This window comes from Pseudophryne corroboree, chromosome 6, assembly GCF_028390025.1.
Source record: "Pseudophryne corroboree isolate aPseCor3 chromosome 6, aPseCor3.hap2, whole genome shotgun sequence".
Lineage (NCBI taxonomy): Eukaryota > Metazoa > Chordata > Amphibia > Anura > Myobatrachidae > Pseudophryne > Pseudophryne corroboree.
Genome location: NC_086449.1, coordinates 202,111,596 through 202,132,533, shown reverse-complemented (window position 1 = coordinate 202,132,533; position 20,938 = coordinate 202,111,596). Strand labels below are relative to the sequence as shown.

Sequence of the window (20,938 nt, the reverse complement as noted above, 5' to 3'; positions counted from 1 at the left end):
AGAGGGATAAATAAGGGTATACACACAACTCCGCATGGCTCCCAGTTCCACTGACACACCCCATCTGGACACTGCCTATGTGCGAACACTCCACTACAACCCACTTACACCCCGAAGCCACAAGTGCAGAGGGGATTGAACTGTGTACAATCTGGCATCTTCCATACACAATGGTGGCGACACCACCTCTCCACCTGCAAATGGCATCAGAGTGTCATTCACTGACAGTCTGCTGCCAATCTGCTACAAGCATCACAGCACTATAGCGCACATGTGCAGGACAGATTTGGCGCATACGCCACCCCATGTGCGGTGCAAGAATCACACAAAAGACACTCTGCAAATGGACTAACATTCATCTCTGCATCACATCCATAGTTTGTAACAATGGAGCAGTAGTCATCGGAATTTGCTATTAATTTTCTGGGAATTAATGATATATAAAGACAAGGATACCGTATACTGTGTGGCGTTTATACTATGCATTTACTTGTAGTTTTTGTTTTCCTTTAAGGAAAATTAAATACATGGTAAATTTGTCCAAACAAAATAGTTCCAAGTAATACTCTACCCATATTTCCTTTTTACACAAGCACAACTTTTGTTGCATTTGTCACGCATAGGCCTTTTTTTAACTGGATTTTTTTTAAAAAGTTCTCCATCATGGACCACACCAGAAGAGAGAACATAAAATTCCCTCAAAAAGCTATACGATATCAGTGGTTGGTAATAATTGTATAAAATGTTCTCCTTTCCTATATTTAGGCCTATATATACTAGTATGCACTCAGGTGAATATGTAGATGTATGCTGGTTACTACTGTAATTTTATTATATGTATTACGTCTCTGTACCGTGAATCTGGACTTGATGGTGCTTTATAAATATAGGGTAATAATAATACAATGTACGCGTTTTGACTTCTAAGAAGCATTCTGATTCTTTCGAAATGTTAACAGGTTATTCAGACATGAATATTACACTGACAAAATCAGACAGCAGTTCAGCGACCCACCACTGTATGCCATCACATTGCCTTTTCTGAAAACCCTGTATTTTACACTTTCTGTATAACAGATGCAATTTATAGAAAATGTGCAAATATACAACTGTAAACTCCCACATACAAAGCATAAATATGTTCTATATTCTTTACCTACATAAAACTGGTCCTGCTATCATATTTCCTGGAACTGTGCTACTATAGAAGTATCTACATGTCATGTGACGTGTTCTTGAAAATAAAAAAATAAAAGTTCCCACTTGCTCTCTTCCTCTATGTAACTGAAAGATCTGCTCTGTTTATAAAAACGGATATACGTTTTCACTTTCTTTTCCTCTCTGCAGATGAAGTTAATACCAGTGTATTGAAATGCTAACCCAGCCAGCTACCAATAGCTCGTACAGAAGACTACGAAACTTTAACACAGTGCTCTTATCTACAGACAATCTGGGAATACTTCAACATAACTTTACACGTTAAAACCATCCCAAACATATGCCAATTAGTAGATCTGCACAAATGTTTGCAATATGTCCCGTTTGTTCAATGTCAAACCCCCGTATGTACACGAGTCAGTGGTACATAGTAAATAGTTAATGGCATACTGCCTCTGGAACACAAATGAATCTGTAGAGTACCGGTTGTAGACTAACCATTTGCATAATAAAGCAAGATAAAGGAGAGGAGACATCTCCCGAAAGTCACTTGCATACCACATACCTTCTTTAGTGGAACAGTGCTACGAAACCAGTTGTAATCAGGGGAGATTTTGATGGCCCCCATGCTGCAGAGCGGAAGGGTCGGCAGATCTGTGGGGAGGAGAGCAGGCATGTGATGAGTCAGTCTCAGGAGACACAGAATGCAACCACTTATACACAATGCCTCCCATTCTGTGATAAAGTGCCTTATCTGCTGTACAGAGGAGATAGGAGATAATGGTGGTGCATTTCCACATAGAAACCAAGTACAGTGCACACCTTTAAACCAAGAAGGTCAAACACATTGTTCTGGGCAGAGGCTAGTAAGGAAATGATCCAGCATACAAATGCATCATCTATTAGACAAGTGCACAAACTGCACAGAATTCAGGGTACAAAAACTCCCCACATGGGCCACTAAGAATTTAGGGGGACATTTACTAAAGCAGTGATAAGAGCAGAGAAGTGAGCCAGTGGAGAAGTTGCCCATGGCAACCAATCAGCACTGAAGTAACATCTATAATGTGCATACTGTAAAATGATAGAGCTGCCGATTGGTTGATGGGGCAATTTCTCCACTGGCTCACTTCTCCGCTCTTATCACTGCTTAGTAAATGTCCCCCTTAGTCACCAGTGTCCAAAATCCACATAATTTTCAGATAACACTGAAATAGTTAAAGCATACAGTGGTTCAGAGTTTCCATAGGTTGTGAAATGCCTAGCATATCAGGACAGTTGTATATTGTATGTATGGTAACGATCAGAAGACAGACATGGTGTTGGGGATTTGCAACTGCAGTTAGTGTCTCCTATTTTTGTAATCTTGATAAGGATTTTGTAAATGTCAAGTTTTCCAAGTCTGTTACACTGAAGGCCGTTAGCACTAACCACTCTCTAGGGGGGGCATTCCGAGTTGATCGCACATAGCAACTTTTTGCTGCTTGTGCGATCAACTAGACGCCACCTATGGGGGAGTGTATTTTAGCATAGCAGGACTGCGATTGCTTGTGCAGCCCTGCTATGCTAAAAAAGTTGTGTGTAAAACAAGACTAGCCCTGCAGTTACTTACCCTGTGCAATGGATCCAGCGTTGAAGGTCTCGGAATTGACGTCAGACATCTGCCCTCCAAGCGCCTGGACACGCCTGCGTTCGGAACTCCACACCCAGGAAACGGTGAGTTGACGCCCCGGAACGCCTTCCACCTGTCAATCTTCTTGCGGTCGCCGATGCGACCGCTTTCTTCGTACGCAGTGTCGCTGCCCGGCGCATGCGCAGTTCCGACCTGTTCGCACTGCTGCGTTGAACCGCAGCGTACGAACGGGTCCGAATGACCCCCTATGTATCCTACCAGCGCGGGCAATACTGCTGTGTGCGACAAATCTGTAGCTGGTCTCTCACTGAAATGTTACACCTTCAGTGTATTTTACCACAATGTTTTACCATACCCATGTAGTGTTTACTTTAGACACTCTTACATATATACTGCAATTCACAGCTTTATATTACAAGCTCTTCGAGACACTTGCCTCCATTCAGGCTGTCCTCTTTACTTTACTCTATGTAGAATGTGCCATGTGTTTCTGTACAATTATTATAAAACATTGCCATCTACAAGGAAATAATTAAATTACCGTTACCTTGGTGGAATAGATACGGGATGCCGGCGGTCACATGACTGAATAAGCAGACATTGGAGGGGGTAACTATTTTTAACCCCCCAGTCCCCTGTACCTTACCCTAACCCTGGGGGACTGGCGGCTAGGGCTAGACCTCCTGGGGTGTTTGCTATGGCTAACCCTCCTGCAGCCGCAGGGTTTTCCCCACTGCAGATGGTATCCGAACTCCAGGTCGACACCACTTAGGTCAACATCAATTGGTCGACATGGACAAAGGGTCGACATGAACAAGGTAAACATGAGTTTTTCAAATTTTTTCTCTTTTTTTGAACTTTTTCATACTTTACGATCCACGTGGACTACAATTGGGAACGGTAACCTGTGCCGAGCGCAGCGGTAACGGTGCACTAATTGGGGTTCCCGGTCACATTGCGGAGAAAACGACACAAACCCCCCCCCCCATAAAAAGTTGTGTCGACCTTGTTCATGTCGACCTATTCCAGGTGCCGACCTAATTGGTGTCGACTCTGAGTCCGAGACCCCAGCAGATACAGGCACACACAGTCACATTAGCAATGCAGATAATAGGATTTTAATTACCTACCGGTAAATCCTTTTCGCGTAGTCCGTAGAGGATGCTGGGTTCCACATTAGTACCATGGGGTACAGACGGGTCCGTTGGGAGCCATGGGCACTTCAAGAGTTTAATAGTGTGGGCTGGCTCCTCCCTCTCTGCCCCTACTACCAGACCTCAGTCTAGAAACTGTGCCCGATGAGACGGACATACTTCGAGAGAAGGAAATACACAAATAGTGGTGAGATTCACACCAGCTCACACATAACAGAAAACCAAGCTAACCAGCTTGAAACAAGTCAGCAACAGCTGAACAACAGTACTTAACCAAGTAACAAATGCAGGAAAACGAAGCGCTGGGCGGGCGCCCAGCATCCTCTACAGACTACGAGAAAAGGATTTACCGGTAGGTAATTAAAATCCTATTTTCTCTTACGTCCTAGAGGATGCTGGGGTCCACATTAGTACCATGGGGATGTACCTAAGCTCCCAGTATGGGAGGGAGCGCGCGGAGGCTCCTGCAGAACTGATTGACCAAACTTTAGGTCCTCAGAGGCCAAAGTATCGAACTTGTAGAACTTAGCAAATGTGCTCAAACCTGACCAAGTAGTTGCTCTGCAAAGTTGTAAAGCAGAGACACCACAATAGGTTGGTTGATATGAAAAGCCGACACAACCTTCGGAAGAAATTGCTGACGCGTCCTGAGCTCAGCTCTATCTTCATGGACAATCAAGTAGGGGCTCTTGCAGGACAATGCCCCCAATTCTGACACACGTCTAGCAGATGCTAATGCTAACAGTGTGACCGCCTTCCAAGTAAGAAACTTGACGTCAACTTCCTGTAAAGGCTCAAACCAATCCAACTGCAGGAACTGCAGCACCACATTAAGATCCCAAGGTGCCGTAGGAGGCACAAAGGGAGGCTGGATGTGCAGAACCCCTTTTAAGAATGTCTGAACCTCGGGGAGGGCAGCCAATTGTTTCTGGAAGAAAACTGACAAGGCCAAACTCTGGACTTTTATGGAGCTCAAGTGTAGGCCCACATCCACACCTGCTTGCAGAAAAAGGAGAAACTGCCCTAGTTGAAACTCCACCGTAGGAAACTTCTTGGATTCACACCAAGACACGTACTTTTTCCAAATTCGATGGTAATGTTTAGACTTTACTCGTTTCCTAGCCTGTACCAGGGTAAGAAAAACCTTGTTCGGAATACCATTCCGAGCTAAGATCTGGCGTTCAACCTCCATGCTGTCAAACGTAGCCGTGACTCCAGAAGATCCGCATACCAAGCCCTTCTTAGCCAGTCCGGAGCAATGAGAATCGCCTGAACTCTTGTTCTTTTTATTAGTTTTAGAGTCCTTGGGATGAGTGGAAGTGGAGGGAACACATACACTGACTTGAACACCCACGGAGTCACCAGGGCGTCCACCGCCACTGCCTGTGGGTCTCTCGACCTGGAACAGTACCTCCGAAGCTTCTTGTTGAGGCGGGAGGCCATCATGTCTATTTGAGGTACACCCCAAAGATCTTTCACCTCCGCGAACACCTCCGGGTGGGGCCCCACTCTCCTGGATGGAGATCGTGTCTGCTGAGGAAGTCCGCTTCCCAGTTGTCCACTCCTGGAATGAAGATTACTGACAGCGCCACCGCTGTTTTTCTGCCCAGAGGAGGATTATTGTCACCTCTGGCATTGCAGCCCTGCTCTTCGTTCCGCCCTGTCGGTTTATGTAGGCCACAGTCGTTACATTGTTCGACTGAACTTGAATGGCCTGATCTTTCAGAAGATGTGCAGCCTGCAGAAGACCGTTGTACACGGCCCTTAGTTCCAGAATGTTTATCGGGAGGATGGATTCCAGACTTGACCACCTTCTTTGGAAGTTTTCCCCTTGGGCGACTGCACCCTAACCTCTGAGACTTATAATAATAGGATTTTAGTACCTACCGGTAAATCCTTTTCTCCTAGTCCGTAAAGGATGCTGGGGACTCCAAAAGGACAATGGGGGGGGGTATAGACGGGATCCGCAGGAGCTTGGGCACACCGAAATGACTTTGATTGGGTGTGAACTGGCTTCTCCCTCTATGCCACTCCTCCAGACCTCAGTTATAGGAACTGTGCCCAGGAGAGACGGACATTTTGAGGAAAGGATTTTTGTTTAACTAAGGGCGAGAAACATACCAGCCCACACCACAAACATACCGTACAACCGGAGTAACAGAAACCAGATAACAGTATGAATTAACAAAAGCAACAAGCTGAAAACAACAAATACACAACCCGTGTGTAAACGAATTTAACCAGCAAAAATACACTGCAAGTAACAGTCCGCACTGGGATGGGCGCCCAGCATCCTCTACGGACTAGGAGAAAACTATACCAAAGCTCCAGAACGGGCGGGAGAGTGCGGACGATTCTGCAGCACCGATTGAGCAAACATGAGGTCCTCCTCAGCCAGGGTAACAAACTTATAAAACTTAGCAAAGGTGTTTGAACCCGACCACGTAGCTGCTCGGCAAAGCTGAAGCGCCGAGACTCCTCGGGCAGCCGCCCAAGATGAGCCCACTTTCCTGGTAGAATGGGCCATTACTGACTTCGGTACCGATAGCGCAGCCGAACAATGAGCCTGCTGAATCGTACTACGAATCCAGCGTGCAATAGTCTGCTTAGAAGCAGGATGACCAACAGGACATACAGGACAAACAGCGCCTCAGTTTTCCTGGCAACAGCCGTTCTGGCGATGTAAATTTTCAAAGCTCTCAAGACATCAAGATACTTTGGAACTGCCACAGCATCCGTAGCCACAGGTACCACAATAGGTTGGTGTCAAAGTCAGAAAAATATCATGCTACACGTTGCCATATATTCACCTCATGCGCGTGCCTGCTGCACGTGCACATTCTCTCCCGTGCGTGCGGATACTCGCAGCCGCGTGATGGCTCCTCGGCCATGCGCTCGAGCGCGTGGTATGTGCATTTACGATAGAGTTTGTGTGCGTCTAGCGAGCGACTCAATCGCTAGATAATAAATCCATATAGCAGGTTTTATAGGTAATGTTCCCCTTAATGATAACTGTAAGTTTGTTTAATGTGACTTGTTCACGGACTTGGGAATCCCTCTTTGCGTGGTACAAAGGGTCTGATTAAGGTTGAACAGTGGTGTCTGGTACCTAACCGAAGAGTATTTTAATAGCAATAATCCGGTGTTGGTTAGGTAAAGATTAATCGCTCCTGCGTGTAGTTATGGCCATTAGTAGTTTCTGGACATATCCTATATTTGCAGTTCATTATCCATGCGGCGGGAATCCGGAGATTCCCTCCCACCTGAGCTGTTTGAAATAGTCACAGCCCACCTGTTCAAATCCACCTATTACCTTTTGTTATAGTGCAGAGAGACATTCCTGTGTCCAATGAACAATAAGGTTGTAGGGCCCTTTGAAGTACACTGTATGTTGTGTATATAAGGGTCACTGTCCCCAGACCGGCCAGTACTCTCTCTTTAACAGTTATCGCTGATAATTGGAGGACTGGATTCCGGTTGCGCCTGCGAGTGTTCCCCGTATGGTATGTTTCTCTGTTGCCACTTTGTTACCCGTGTAATGTTAGCCATTCATTCTTAGTCTATGTATTTGTATTTGCGATTGTTTACTATTGCGTATATTTCTGTCTAGATATCCTGTTAGAATTATATGTTAGCCTGTAGTGTATGACTTGTTAACTGTTTCTCTTTTCGATATAACTAAAAGCTTGTTAGTAAAGGTGTTGGAACCTTAGCAAGGTTTCGTGTGTTCATTACATTTGCAGAGGGTAATAGGAGCGTCCCGATCGCTCAAACAGCTTTGGTATTATTAAGGTTAAGCAGCGTTATATCGCTACAGTGTTTCAGTACAAGGTTTACAGCATAAGAGTATCCTTTCTGTGTGTTACATTAAAGGTTTACTGATTGCCATCCTGTGAGCGTCTGCGCCGCTCGTGATCTCCTAGTGGTCTCGAGCGTCCGCTACGCTGGTAGCGTAGCATTACGGTAGTCGCTCGCCTATAGCGTGCTCGACACCAAGCGTAAGCTGTGAGCGAGCGTGCCGCATGTGCATCTCGATCACGGCCGAGCGTCTGCTACGCTAAGTGCGTACCCTTACGGTACCTCATACGCCAATTGCGTACTTAGTCTCTTACCCATATATAGTGAATATTATAAGGTAATCAAATCAGCATTATCAATTGAGGGCTCGTCCGTCCTCCACATATCCTCACTACTGTAATCAGACTTTATCTGTCAGCAAAGGGCGGGAACGCAGTATCCCTTCGTATCCGTATTGGTGGTGAGGGATACAGTGGTGCTGACTAGATAAGCGTCTGTTACGCTACGCTGTAGGAGTGCTGGGGTGGAATCCGGAACCGGAGGTATGAACAATACGCTATTATCTTTTAAAACTGTTTATTTCTGTTTTTGCATACGCACACACGCACGCACGCACACATCTACATTGTTGCAGCTCACTTTCTTGTTGCCATTAGAATTGATTATTAGACACGTGCTGAAGAAATCTGGTGCTATTTAGTTGAGATTAAATAGGATAATTTTTAAGGGAATAATTGTAAAGGACACGCACACAGCATAGCGAATACTGTGTGGTGTACGGTAAGCGATTATAGTTGAATATCGTTTACATTGATAGAAGCGTGTTGATTGTGTCGCTGTGGGTATATCTGCACTTTGTGCATACGTGTCTCGGACAACGTGCAAGATCACATACGTGACGCAAAGGCATACGCACGCGGCGTGTTTTACGCAACGGAGCGTACGGATACGCCCACTGAGACTCAAATCACACAATAACCTTGTTTAGGGTGGGCGGTATAGTACAGCCACCTGATAATAGCACACGGTTGTTCAGTTTTTCCAAAAAGTATTAGTTAAAAGAAAACCTTTTTCTACTGCAAAACCCAGGGAATAGACCCCTACCTGTATGAAAGGAATTTCTGTACAGAAAAAGATCAGAGTGTATATGAGTGAGTAGGAGTGAGTGTGGAACTTAAGGTATTATTTTTGTGAACCCACAAATCGGGATCCCGTCGGAGACCACATCAGGTGAGTGGACACTTGGTGGCGTGGACTGGCTTGCCCGCGTTAACATTGTAGAAGGTAAAAGGAGCAAGTAGTTTCCGCAGACAAAAGGACTGCGAGGTATTTAAGCGCAGCCCCGGGGGTTTGGTGTAGCACCCATATAGTCAAGTTAAAGCTCCGGCTGAAGGTTTCGCAGCCTAAACAACCGATTCCATTGGTCGTAAAGCGTATAAATATTTAGTTATTTATGCGCTGTGCGACTGGACCGCACGTAATTGTGTGCATTAGTTTGTTACCTTGATACCCATTAAAAATTTACTGTGGGATCATAAACGCTATTTGTACATTCTAACGTGATTTGTGTAGGCGTTTGTTATTTTAAGGGAGTTTCGCTGTTCACTCAGGAAATCTCTAACGACCAATACTTGCTGGGGAGGGTAGCATACTCCCACACGCCCCAGTAAAATAAGATTTGGGCACAACTAAAGAAAGCTTTAGGACTACCTGGTGTGCACTGGCTCCTCCCCCTATGACCCTCCTCCAGACGTCAGTTAGGATACTGTGCCTGGAAGAGCTGACACAATAAGGAAGGATTTTGAATCCCGGGTAAGACTCTTACCAGCCACACCAATCACACCGTATAACTCGTGATATTATACCCAGTTAACAGTATGACAACAACGGAGCCTCTGCACAGATGGCTCTCAATAATAACCCTTTAGTTAACAATAACTATGTACAAGTATTGCAGACAATCCGCACTTGGGATGGGCGCCCAGCATCCACTACGGACTACGAGAAATAGATTTACCGGTGAGTAAAATCTTATTTTCTCCGACGTCCTAATTGGATGCTGGGACTCCGTAAGGACCATGGGGATTATACCAAAGCTCCCAAACGGGCGGGAGAGTGCGGATGACTCTGCAGCACCGAATGAGCGAACTCCAGGTCCTCCTCAGCCAGGGTGTCAAACTTGTAAAATCTTGCAAATGTGTTTGACCCCGACCAAGTAGCAGCTCGGCAAAGTTGTAAAGCCGAGACCCCTCGGGCAGCCGCCCAAGAAGAGCCCACCTTCCTCGTGGAATGGGCTTTTACTGATCTAGGATGCGGTAGTCCCGCCGCAGAATGTGCAAGCTGAATTGTGCTACATATCCAGCGAGCAATAGTCTGCTTTGAATCAGGAGCACCCATCTTGTTTGCTGCGTAGAGGATAAACAGCGAGTCAGTTTTCCTGACTCCAGCCGTTCTGGAAACATAAATTTTCAGGGCCCTGACTACATCCAGCAACTTGGAATCCTCCAAGTCCCGAGTAGCCGCAGGCACCACAATAGGTTGGTTCAAATGAAACGCTGAAACCACCTTAGGCAGAAATTGGGGACGAGTCCTCAATTCCGCCCTATCCATATGGAAAATCAGATAAGGGCTTTTACATGACAAAGCCGCCAACTCTGACACACGCCTGGCCGAAGCCAGGGCCAATAGCATGACCACTTTCCACGTGAGATATTTTAACTCCACGTTGAGATCCCAAGGTGCCACTGGAGGCACAAAAGGAGGCTGAATATGCAGCACTCCTTTAACAAAAGTCTGAACTTCCGGCAGGGAAGCCAGTTCTTTTTGGAAGAAAATCGACAGAGCCGAAATCTGGACCTTAATGGACCCCAATTTGAGGCCCATAGTCACCCCTGACTGTAGGAAGTGCAGGAATCGACCCAGTTGAAATTCCTCCGTTGGGGCCTTCCTGGCCTCACACCAAGCAACATATTTTCACCATATGCGGTGATAATGTTTTGCGGTCACGTCCTTCCTGGCTTTGATCAGCGTAGGAATGACTTCCTCCGGAATGCCCTTTTCCTTCAGGATCCGGTGTTCAACCGCCATGCCGTCAAACGCAGCCGCGGTAAGTCTTGGAACAGACAAGGCCCCTGCTGCAGCAGGTCTTGTTTGAGCGGTAGACGCCATGGGTCCTCTGAGATCATTTCTTGAAGTTCTGGGTACCAAGCTCTTCTTGGCCAATCCGGAACAATGAGTATAGTTCTTACTCCTCTCATTCTTATTATCCTCAGCACCCTTGGTATGAGAGGAAGAGGAGGAAACACATAAACCGACCGGTACAACCACGGTGTCACTAGAGCATCCACCGCTATCGCCTGAGGGTCCCTTGACCTGGCGCAATAGTTTTCTAGCTTTTTGTTGAGGCGGGACGCCATCATGCCCACCTGTGGCCATTCCCATCGGTTTGTAATCAGCCGGAAGACTTCTGGATGAAGTCCCCACTCTCCCGGGTGGAGGTCGTGTCTGCTGTGGAAGTCTGCTTCCCAGTTGTCCACTCCCGGAATAAACACTGCCGACAGTGCTAACACGTGATTTCCCATCGGAGAATCCTCGTGGCTTCTGCCATCGCCATCCTGCTTCTCGTGCCGCCCTGTCGGTTTACATGGGCAACCGCCGTGATGTTGTGTGACTGAATCAGTACTGGCTGACTTTGAAGCAGGGGTCTTGCCTGACTTAGGGCATTGTAATTGGCTCTTAGTTCCAGAATATTTATGTGTAGGGACATTTCCTGGCTTGACCACCTGGAAATTTCTTCCCTGTGTGACTGCTCCCCAGTCTCGAAGGCTGGCGTCCGTGGTTACCAGGACCTAGTCCTGTATGCCGAATCTGCGGCCCTCCAGAAGATGAGCACTCTGCAGCCACCACAGTAGAGACACCCTGGTCCTTGCAGACAGGGTTATCCTCTGATGCATCTGAAGATGCGATCCGGACCACTTGTCCAACAGATCCCACTGAAAGATCCGTGCATGGAACCTTCCGAACGGAATTGCTTCGTAAGAAGCTGCCATCTTTCACAGGACTCGCGTGCAGTGGTGCACCGACACCTGTTTTGGTCTTAGGAGGTCTCTGACTAGCGATGACAACTCCTTGTCCTTCTCCTCCGGGAGAAACACCCTTTTCTGTTCTGTGTCCAGAACCATCCCCAGGAACAATAGACGTGTTGCAGGAACCAGCTGCGACTTTGGAATATTCAGGATCCAGCCGTGCTGTTGTAGCACCTGCCGAGCAAGTGCTACTCCGATTAACAACTGTTCCCTGGACCTCGCCTTTATCAGGAGATCGTCCAAGTACGGGATAATTATAACTCCCTTTTTTCGCAGGAGTATCATCATCTCGGCCATTACCTTAGTAAACACCCTCGGTGCCGTGGACAGACCAAACGGCAGCGTCTGGAATTGGTAATGACAGTCCTGTACCACAAATCTGAGGTACTCCTGGTGAGGAGAGTAAATGGGGACATGCAGGTAAGCATCCTTGATGTCCAGTGATACCATGTAATCCCCTTCCTCCAGGCTTGAGATAACCGCCCTGAGCGATTCTATCTTGAACTTGAACCGTTTTATATACGTGTTCAAAGATTTTAAATTTAAAATGGGTCTCACCGAACCGTCCGGTTTCGGTACCACAAACATTGTGGAATAGTAACCCCTCCCTTGTTGAAGGAGGGGTACCTTGACTATCACCTGTTGCGAATACAGCTTGTGAATTGCCTCTATCACAGCCTCCCTGTCCAAGGCAGATTTTAGGAAACGGCGAGGGGGAGACGTCTCGAATTCCAGCTTGTATCCCTGAGACACTACTTGTACATTCCAGGGATCCACCTGTGAGCAAGCCCACTGATCGCTGAAGCACTTGAGACGGGCCCCCACCGCACCTGGCTCCGCCAGTGGAGCCCCAGCGTCATGCTGTGGACTTAGCGGAGGAAGCGGGGGAGGACTTTTGTTCCTGGGAACTGGCTGTATTTTGCAGCTTTTTCCCTCTACCTCTGCCTCTGGGCAGAAAGGACGCGCCTTTAACCCGCTTGCCTTTCTGGGGCCGAAAGGACTGTACCTGATAATACGGTGCTTTCTTTTGCTGTGAGGGGACATGGGGTAAAAATGCTGATTTTCCAGCTGTCACTGTGGAAACTAGGTCCGAGAGACCATCCCCAAATAACTCCTCACCCTTGTAAGGCAAAACTTCCATGTGCCGCTTAGAATCTGCATCCCCTGTCCACTGCCGGGTCCATAAACCCCTTCTGGCAGAAATGGACAGTGCATTTATTCTAGATGCCAGCTGGCAAATATCCCTCTGTGCATCTCTCATATACAGAACCGCGTCTTTTATATGCTCTAGGGTTAGCAATATAGTGTCCCTGTCTAAGGTATCAATATTTTCTGACAGGGAATCTGACCACGCAGCTGCAGCACTGCACATCCATGCTGAAGCAAACAGCTGGTCGCAGTATAATGCCTGAGTGTGTATAAACAGACTTCAGGATAGCCTCCTGCTTTCTATCGGCAGGTTCCTTGAGGGCGGCCGTGTCCGGAGACGGCAGTGCCACCTTCTTTGATAGTCGTGTGAGCGCTTTATCCACCCTAGGGGGTGTCTCCCAGCGTAACCTGTCCTCTGGCGGGAAAGGGTACGCTATTAGTTACTTTTTAGAAATTACCAGTTTCTTATCAGGGGAAGCCCACGCTTCTTCACACACTTCATTTAATTTATCAGATGGGGGAAAAACCACTGGTAGTTTTTTCTCCCCAAACATTATACCCTTTTTTGTGGTACCTGGGGTAACATCAGAAATGTGCAAGACATTTTTCATTGCCGCAATCATATAACGGGTGGCTTTATTGGAATGTACAGTAGTCTCCTCGTCGTCGACACTGGAGTCTGTATCCGTGTCGACGTCTGTGTCTGCCATCTGAGGTAGCGGGCGTTTTAGAGCCCCTGATGGCTTTTGAGACGCATGGGCAGGCACGAGCTGAGAAGCCGGCTGTCCCACATCTGTTATGTCGTCAAATCTCTTATGTAAAGAGTCGACACTGTCACGTAATTCCTTCCACATTACCATCCATTCAGGTGTCGGCCCCACAGGGGGTGACATCACATTTATCGGCACCTGCTCCGCCTCCACATAAGCCTCCTCATCAAACATGTCGACACAGCCGTACCGACACACCGCACACACACAGGAAATGCTCTGACTGAGGACAGGACCCCACAAAAGCCCTTTGGGGAGACAGAGGGAGAGTATGCCAGCACACACCAGAGCGCTATATAACACAGGGATTAACACTATAACTGAGTGATTTTTCCCCTATAGCTGCTTATATATATGTAATACTGCGCCTAAATTTAGTGCCCCCCCTCTCTTTTTAACCCTTTGAGCCTGAAAACTACAGGGGAGAGCCTGGGGAGCCGTCTTCCAGCTGCACTGTGAAGAGAAAATGGCGCCAGTGTGCTGAGGGAGATAGCCCCGCCCCTATTTCAACTGACTTTCTCCCGCTTTTACTGGATCTCTGGCAGGGGTATTTTTACACCTATATAGCCTTCCTGACTATATATGGTGTAGATTTGCCAGCCAAGGTACATTCTATTGCTGCTCAGGGCGCCCCCCCCCAGCGCCCTGCACCCATCAGTGACCGGAGTGTGAGGTGTGCATGGGGAGCAATGGCGCACAGCTGCAGTGCTGTGCGCTACCTTGTTGAAGACCGAAGTCTTCTGCCGCCGATTTTCCGGACCAACTTCTTGCTTCTGGCTCTGTAAGGGGGACGGCGGCGCGGCTCCGGGACCGGACGATCGAGGTCGGGCCCTGTGTTCGATCCCTCTGGAGCTAATGGTGTCCAGTAACCTAAGAAGCCCAAGCTAGCTGCAAGCAGGTAGGTTCGCTTCTTCTCCCCTTAGTCCCTCGTAGCAGTGAGTCTGTTGCCAGCAGATCTCACTGAAAATAAAAAACCTAAACTATTACTTTCTTTCTAGGAGCTCAGGAGAGCCTCCTAGTGTGCATCCAGCTCGGCCGGGCACAAGATTCTAACTGACGTCTGGAGGAGGGTCATAGGGGGAGGAGCCAGTGCACACCAGGTAGTCCTAAAGCTTTCTTTAGTTGTGCCCAGTCTCCTGCAGAGCCGCTATTCCCCATGGTCCTTACGGAGTCCCAGCATCCACTTAGGACGTCAGAGAAATAGAGGTTACAAAAGATCCCACGGATTGGATTGGCCAATTGGGGCACAGAGTGAGTGAAGGCACTAGTTGAACTTTCACCGTCGCCTTACCGCGGGCAATCTGGTCTGTTTGTGAGAATTAGCTAAGACAGCAATATCTACAAACGATGGGGGCCAGTTGTTCAAAGAAAGGACGTCCAACAAGGGTTCACGTTGGTAGTTGCTGGCCCAAAGGGTCCGCAAGGTATATAATGTGTGAAAAATACGGATCACACACACAGGTATTATGCAAAGAATGGGAACGTATGACAGAGGATGATGGGGAACAGTTTCCCCGGGTAGGCAGTCTGAACCCTGATGTATTGCAGAATCTAAGAAAAAGGATAGGTCTAATAAAATCTGCAAAGCAGAGGATTAGACATTATGATTGTTTACAGATATGGCAACAGGAAAGTGAAATACAACAGGAATTAGCTCAGAAAGCAATTCCAAATCCTGGTAGAAATCTAATAGCAACGGCACCACCACCATATATAGTAGGGGACAAAGTGGCTACAGAGAATGACATGCGGGTGTACGATAAGAGTGCACTTAATCAATGTAGTAGTGATAAGGTTAAGATAAAAGTTAATGCAAATGTTGATACTAACGCTAACCCATGCAAGTTGTATCCTATGTTAAACTTCCCCCAGGAATACGACCAAGAAGATGAGCCCACTACGATTTCAGCTCTCTCTCTAGCGGCCACCATAAGCGATACTTCAGTGGGCATCGCCCAACCAGTAAGATTGGCATCTAAAGCCCATAGCTCAGGGTCAGGTGAGGTTGTGTCTACAGGTAAGTACGGCACTGTACAATATGCTGAAACTATTGCACCACACACTGAAGAATCAAACCAGAGTGAAGTAATTAATATTAACCCTGTTAGAGTAATAGCGGTCCCCAATGGTAATCCTGACACAAATGGAGCCACACCCATTAGGAATATTGCTATGCACTGTCCCTGGTCCCGAGCAGAATTAAGAACAATTTTGTCTGAATTTCCTGATCCCAGAAAAGATTTAGCCGCATGTCAGAGGTTCATTAAGGACCTAGGTAACTCCACTGAACCTAACAACAAAGATTGGCGGACACTACTGCGGGCATGTCTGCCCTCTAGTATTTACCCCATAAAGTTTATAGCCGACTGTAAATTAGATGAGGAGGTACCCCTTACGGACGAATATAATCAAGACAATGTAACCAGAATCAATCTGCAGTTGGGAATATACTTCCCAGCTGTAGTAAAATGGAACAAAATATTCTCCATTAAACAAATGGAAGGGGAAACTGCCCCTGACTATTTCCACAGGGCATTAGAGGAAATGGCTAAATATACTGGGATCGTGGACATTGAGGCAAATATACACCATAGAGAGGTAGCGGTGTCCGTCTTGATGGACGGTTTAAAGGAGGTATTAAGGAGTAGAGTACAAACTACTCAACCTAACTGGAGAGGTATGTCGGTGGCCGCCTTAAGAGAGACTGCTGTTGGGCACGACAGGAACATCACAAGACGCAGGGAGTCACAGAGTGATAGACTGATGGCAATAAGTATCCAGGCCCTTACAACAAGGCCGCCTCAGTCCCGATCACAGACCCCTGGTGGTAAGCCGCATGTGGTAAAATGTTACAATTGTAACAGGGAAGGACATTTTGCACGTAACTGTACAAATAACTCACATAATGCACATAAAAACCCTAGACAACGACATGACATACGAAATTGGGATCAAGGACCGCAGAGACGGAGTTATGAGCCACACGCAGGGGAAACAAGAAGGTATCCCCCAAAAAGAGACTGGCAAGTCTCTGATAATACCCATTTACCCCCTTCACAGGTAATAGCTGCCACTGCAATGCAGGGAGGTCACCACGCACCATAGGGGTGTGGTCACACCTGTAATCTGCAGCCAGTGAAATTGATTGCGAGCCTTGGAAGTGAACCCGAGGTTACAATTGATGTAGCTGGTAAATCTCTAAATTTCCTTGTAGATACGGGGGCGGCCAAGTCAGTGATAAATTCGACCGTGGGCATGAGAACCACTGGTAAAACAATTCCAGCCATGGGAGTAACAGGAGTAGTACGACAATACCCTTTAAGCAAACCAACAGAGGTTACGATAGGGCCTTTGCATACCAAGCATTCTTTTCTGCTGGCTGCATCGGCTCCGACTAATCTCTTAGGGAGAGATTTACTGTGCAAAATGGGATGCGTCATATATTGTACTCCTGAAGGTGTGTACTTGGACATACCCGAAAACCACGCTCAGGAAGCACAAGATATGTTAGACTCCCCAACAAGATTAATGTCACACACTGTTGTTGTAAATAGGTGTCCGTCCAGGGTAGAAGAAATAATTTCCCAGATACCGGAATCACTTTGGACCAAGGACGGACAAGACACTGGATTGATGGCAAATGTAGCCCCAGTAGTTGTGCAAGTAAAAGATGGTAGGATAGCTCCAAAAATCCCACAGTACCCTCTGAAGCCAGAGGTGGAGTTAGGAGTTTACCCTGTAATAGAGCGCTTGCTACAACAGGGCATTCTGGTAAGGACTTCCAGCACTGCCGATAGTCCCATCTTCCCTGTTAAAAAGAGTGGGGGGAGGGGTTACAGATTAGTGCAGGATCTAAGAGGGATCAACAAAATAGTTGAGAGTCAATTCCCACGTAGTGCCAAATCCAGCTGTCATTCTTATGCAAATCCCTCCCACTGCCAAATTTTTCACTGTGATTGACCTCTGCTCCGCTTTCTTCTCGGTACCTCTGCACCCTGACAGTCAATACTTATTTGCATTCACATACAGAGGAGTTCAATATACATGGACTCGCTTACCACAAGGTTTCATAGACAGTCCAAGTATTTTCTCACAAGCTCTGCATGATTGTTTACAGTCTTTCCAACCAGAGAGTGGATCAGTGTTGATCCAGTACGTGGACGATTTACTACTGTGTTCAGATTCACTGGAAGCGTCCCTGAGAGATACGAAACAGCTCCTGTTTCATCTTTCAGACACAGGACACAAGGTTTCCAAAGACAAGTTACAATTATGCCAGACCCGTGTGAAGTATTTGGGACACTGTCTAACACAAGGACTGAGACACCTTACCGCTGATAGAATTCAAGCAATTCGTGACATGACCCTGCCACAAACCCAGCAACAGATTAGAACGTTTTTAGGAATGTGTGGGTATTGCCGTAACTGGATCCCAGGTTTTTCCATACTGGCCTTACCTTTGCAGGAGATGGTCTCATCAAGCAAACCTGATCGGATTTCGCACACAGACGAATCTGAAATGGCATTTGAGAGACTTAAACAGTGCCTAACGCAGGCACCGGCATTGGGTATGCCAGACTATGGGAAACCCTTTGAGCTGTACGGAACAGAGTGCTGGGTGCGCAGCAGGTGTCCTAACCCAGAAGCATGGTGATGCCAGCAGGCCGGTAGCTTACTACAGCGCTCAGCTTGACACGGTAGCGCGATCCCTCCCCACATGCTTGCGAAGTGTTGCAGCGATAGCATTGCTAGTTACAAAAAGCGAAGATGTAGTGCTAGGACACAACCTCACAATCCATACGCCCCATGCAGTGTCAGCTTTGCTGAATTCTGCCCAAACCAGACACGTCTCATCAGCGCGGTTTACAAGATGGGAATTGGCACTGATGGCCCCCGTAAACATTACCATAAAGAGATGCAGTGCATTAAATCCTGCAACGTATCTCCCAGGTGTGCCTGGACAGGCACAAAGGGTGGAGGATGAGAGTGATAGTGAAGGAGGATTAAATACAGGGGATGACATGCATGATTGTATGGAATATTTGACCCAAAATTTCACGGCAAGGCCTGACATCAGTGACAACCCACTGGAAGATGTAGATTTTACCTTCTACACTGACGGTAGTGGTCACAGACAGACGGACTCGGGAGACTTGTGTACTGGATACGCAGTCGTAGATGACCAAGGTACCATAGAAGCAGAACCGCTAGGCCCACCTCACTCAGCACAAGTTGCTGAACTGGTTGCCCTAACCAGAGCATGTGAATTGGCTAAGGGCAAGTCAGCCAATATTTACACAGATTCTAGGTACGCCTTCGGAGTAGTCCATGATTTCGGAGCCCTATGGCGCCTCAGAAATTTCATGACGGTAGCTGGCACACCAGTAGCGCATGCAGCCCACATCAAAAGACTTCTAACAGCGATACAGGAACCTGACAGAGTGGCTGTTATCAAGTGTAAAGCTCACACGTATAGCCAAGACCCGGTATCACTTGGTAACAGCCAAGCAGACGAAGCTGCTAAATCAGCAGCCGGTACCCCCAGACAGACAGACATCATACAACTGATGGTATTTAATACTGTAAACACACAGAAATTGTGTGAAATGCAAAATTTGTGTTCCCCACAGGAAAAGGCAGTTTGGAGGTCAAAAGGATATGGCCAGGAGTCCTCAAGACTCTGGACAGATGGACAAGGTAAACCAGTGGCACCCAGAGCATACCTTCCAAGTCTAGCGGAAGCAGCACACGGGCTGACTCATCTGGGCAAAGAAGGGATGTGTAAGCTAGTAAGAGCTTATTGGTGCGCCCCAGGATTTTCTTCCCATGCGGGTAAAAGAGCGATGACATGCCTTACCTGCTTGAGGAAGAATATCGGAAAGGCAATACCGACAGAGCCATCTCATATCCCTCCAACAGATGGCCCTTTCCAGGTGATACAAATTGATTTCATACAATTGCCACCTTGTAGAAATTTAAAGTATGTTTTGGTCTGTATTGATGTATTCTCAAATTGGGTCGAAGCATTTCCCGCGGCCACAAATACCGCTGTATTTACTGCAAAGAAAATTGTGCAGGAATTTGTGTGTAGGTACGGTATCCCTAGAATAATTGAAAGTGATAGGGGTACCCACTTTACAGGTGAAGTCTTTCAAACAATGTGTAAGTTGATGGGAATTAATAGTAAGCTGCATACTCCGTATCGCCCCCAGGCGAGTGCAAAGGTGGAAAGAGTTAACAGCACTATTAAAAATAAATTGAGCAAGGTAATGACTGAAACAGGACTGTTGTGGCCTGAAGCTTTGCCAATTGTATTATACAGCATCAGAACCACTCCCAGGTCCCCTCTTAATCTGTCTCCTTTTGAAATTCTGTTTGGTCGACAACCCCATGTTATGATTAACCCCCAGGATGATTTGAAATGTAACAATGAAGTAACCGTAAAGTACTTGGTTAAGATGAGTAAGCAATTGAGGAATCAGAATGATAATCTAAAGTTGGTGATTCCTGATTTGCCAGACAGTAATTGTCATGACATTGAACCTGGGGATTATGTAATGATACGGAATTTTCTACGCTCAGGTTGCCTTATTGACAGATGGGAAGGACCATATCAAGTCTTATTGACCAGCACAACTGCTTTGAAGGTTGCCGAGAGAGAGACTTGGGTCCATACGTCTCATTGTAAAAAGGTTGCGGATCCAGAGAGGTCCCGTGACAAAGAACAGACGGTAGAGGTTGTATCACTAGAGTGTCTGTTCAGGGAAGATTGAGACGACACCTGAGCGCTGAGGATAATAAGACCAGAAGCTTGTCGAGCCAGATTTCTTTTTCCCATTTGTTATTTTCTCCAGTTCCCACCTCCCTCATATTTCCTTTCCCCCTTCTTATTTTCTCCTTTTACTCCTCTAAGATGGACTTGCCCCAAGAGACTGTGATACGGATTTTCCTATTAACCATGATGTTGACCAGAGCAGTCTGTTTCGGTGAGAGTACCATGGAAGTCGAGAAAGGATCTGGAATGGGTTCTGATGACCCGGATGGAGGCGTAGTTTTCCAAGAACAACATAATCATCGAGCAAAGGCGAGTATCAGAAAACAATCTGGTAGCATTGACAATAGAAGGAATTGTGAAGGATTGTTAGCTGAAGAGAGCTGCATCTGTAGACATTGTGACAATATAGTTGAGGA

General features: G+C 46.9%; 1 protein-coding gene across 6 annotated transcripts in view; it reads right to left on the bottom strand.

Annotated features, from left to right (window-relative positions):
* Nucleotides 1–20,938, bottom strand: part of SPG21 (SPG21 abhydrolase domain containing, maspardin) — a 139,451-nt gene that overhangs the window by 58,818 nt on the left and 59,695 nt on the right. For 5 of the 6 annotated variants that reach the window (XM_063925640.1, XM_063925644.1, XM_063925645.1 and 2 more), the window contains one exon: nucleotides 1,724–1,812. In XM_063925640.1, coding sequence (XP_063781710.1) covers nucleotides 1,724–1,812 — 89 coding nt within the window. Of the gene's footprint in view, nucleotides 1–1,723; nucleotides 1,813–14,466; nucleotides 14,492–20,938 lie in introns of those variants that run through there. The other variant, XM_063925643.1, reaches the window with a different exon arrangement.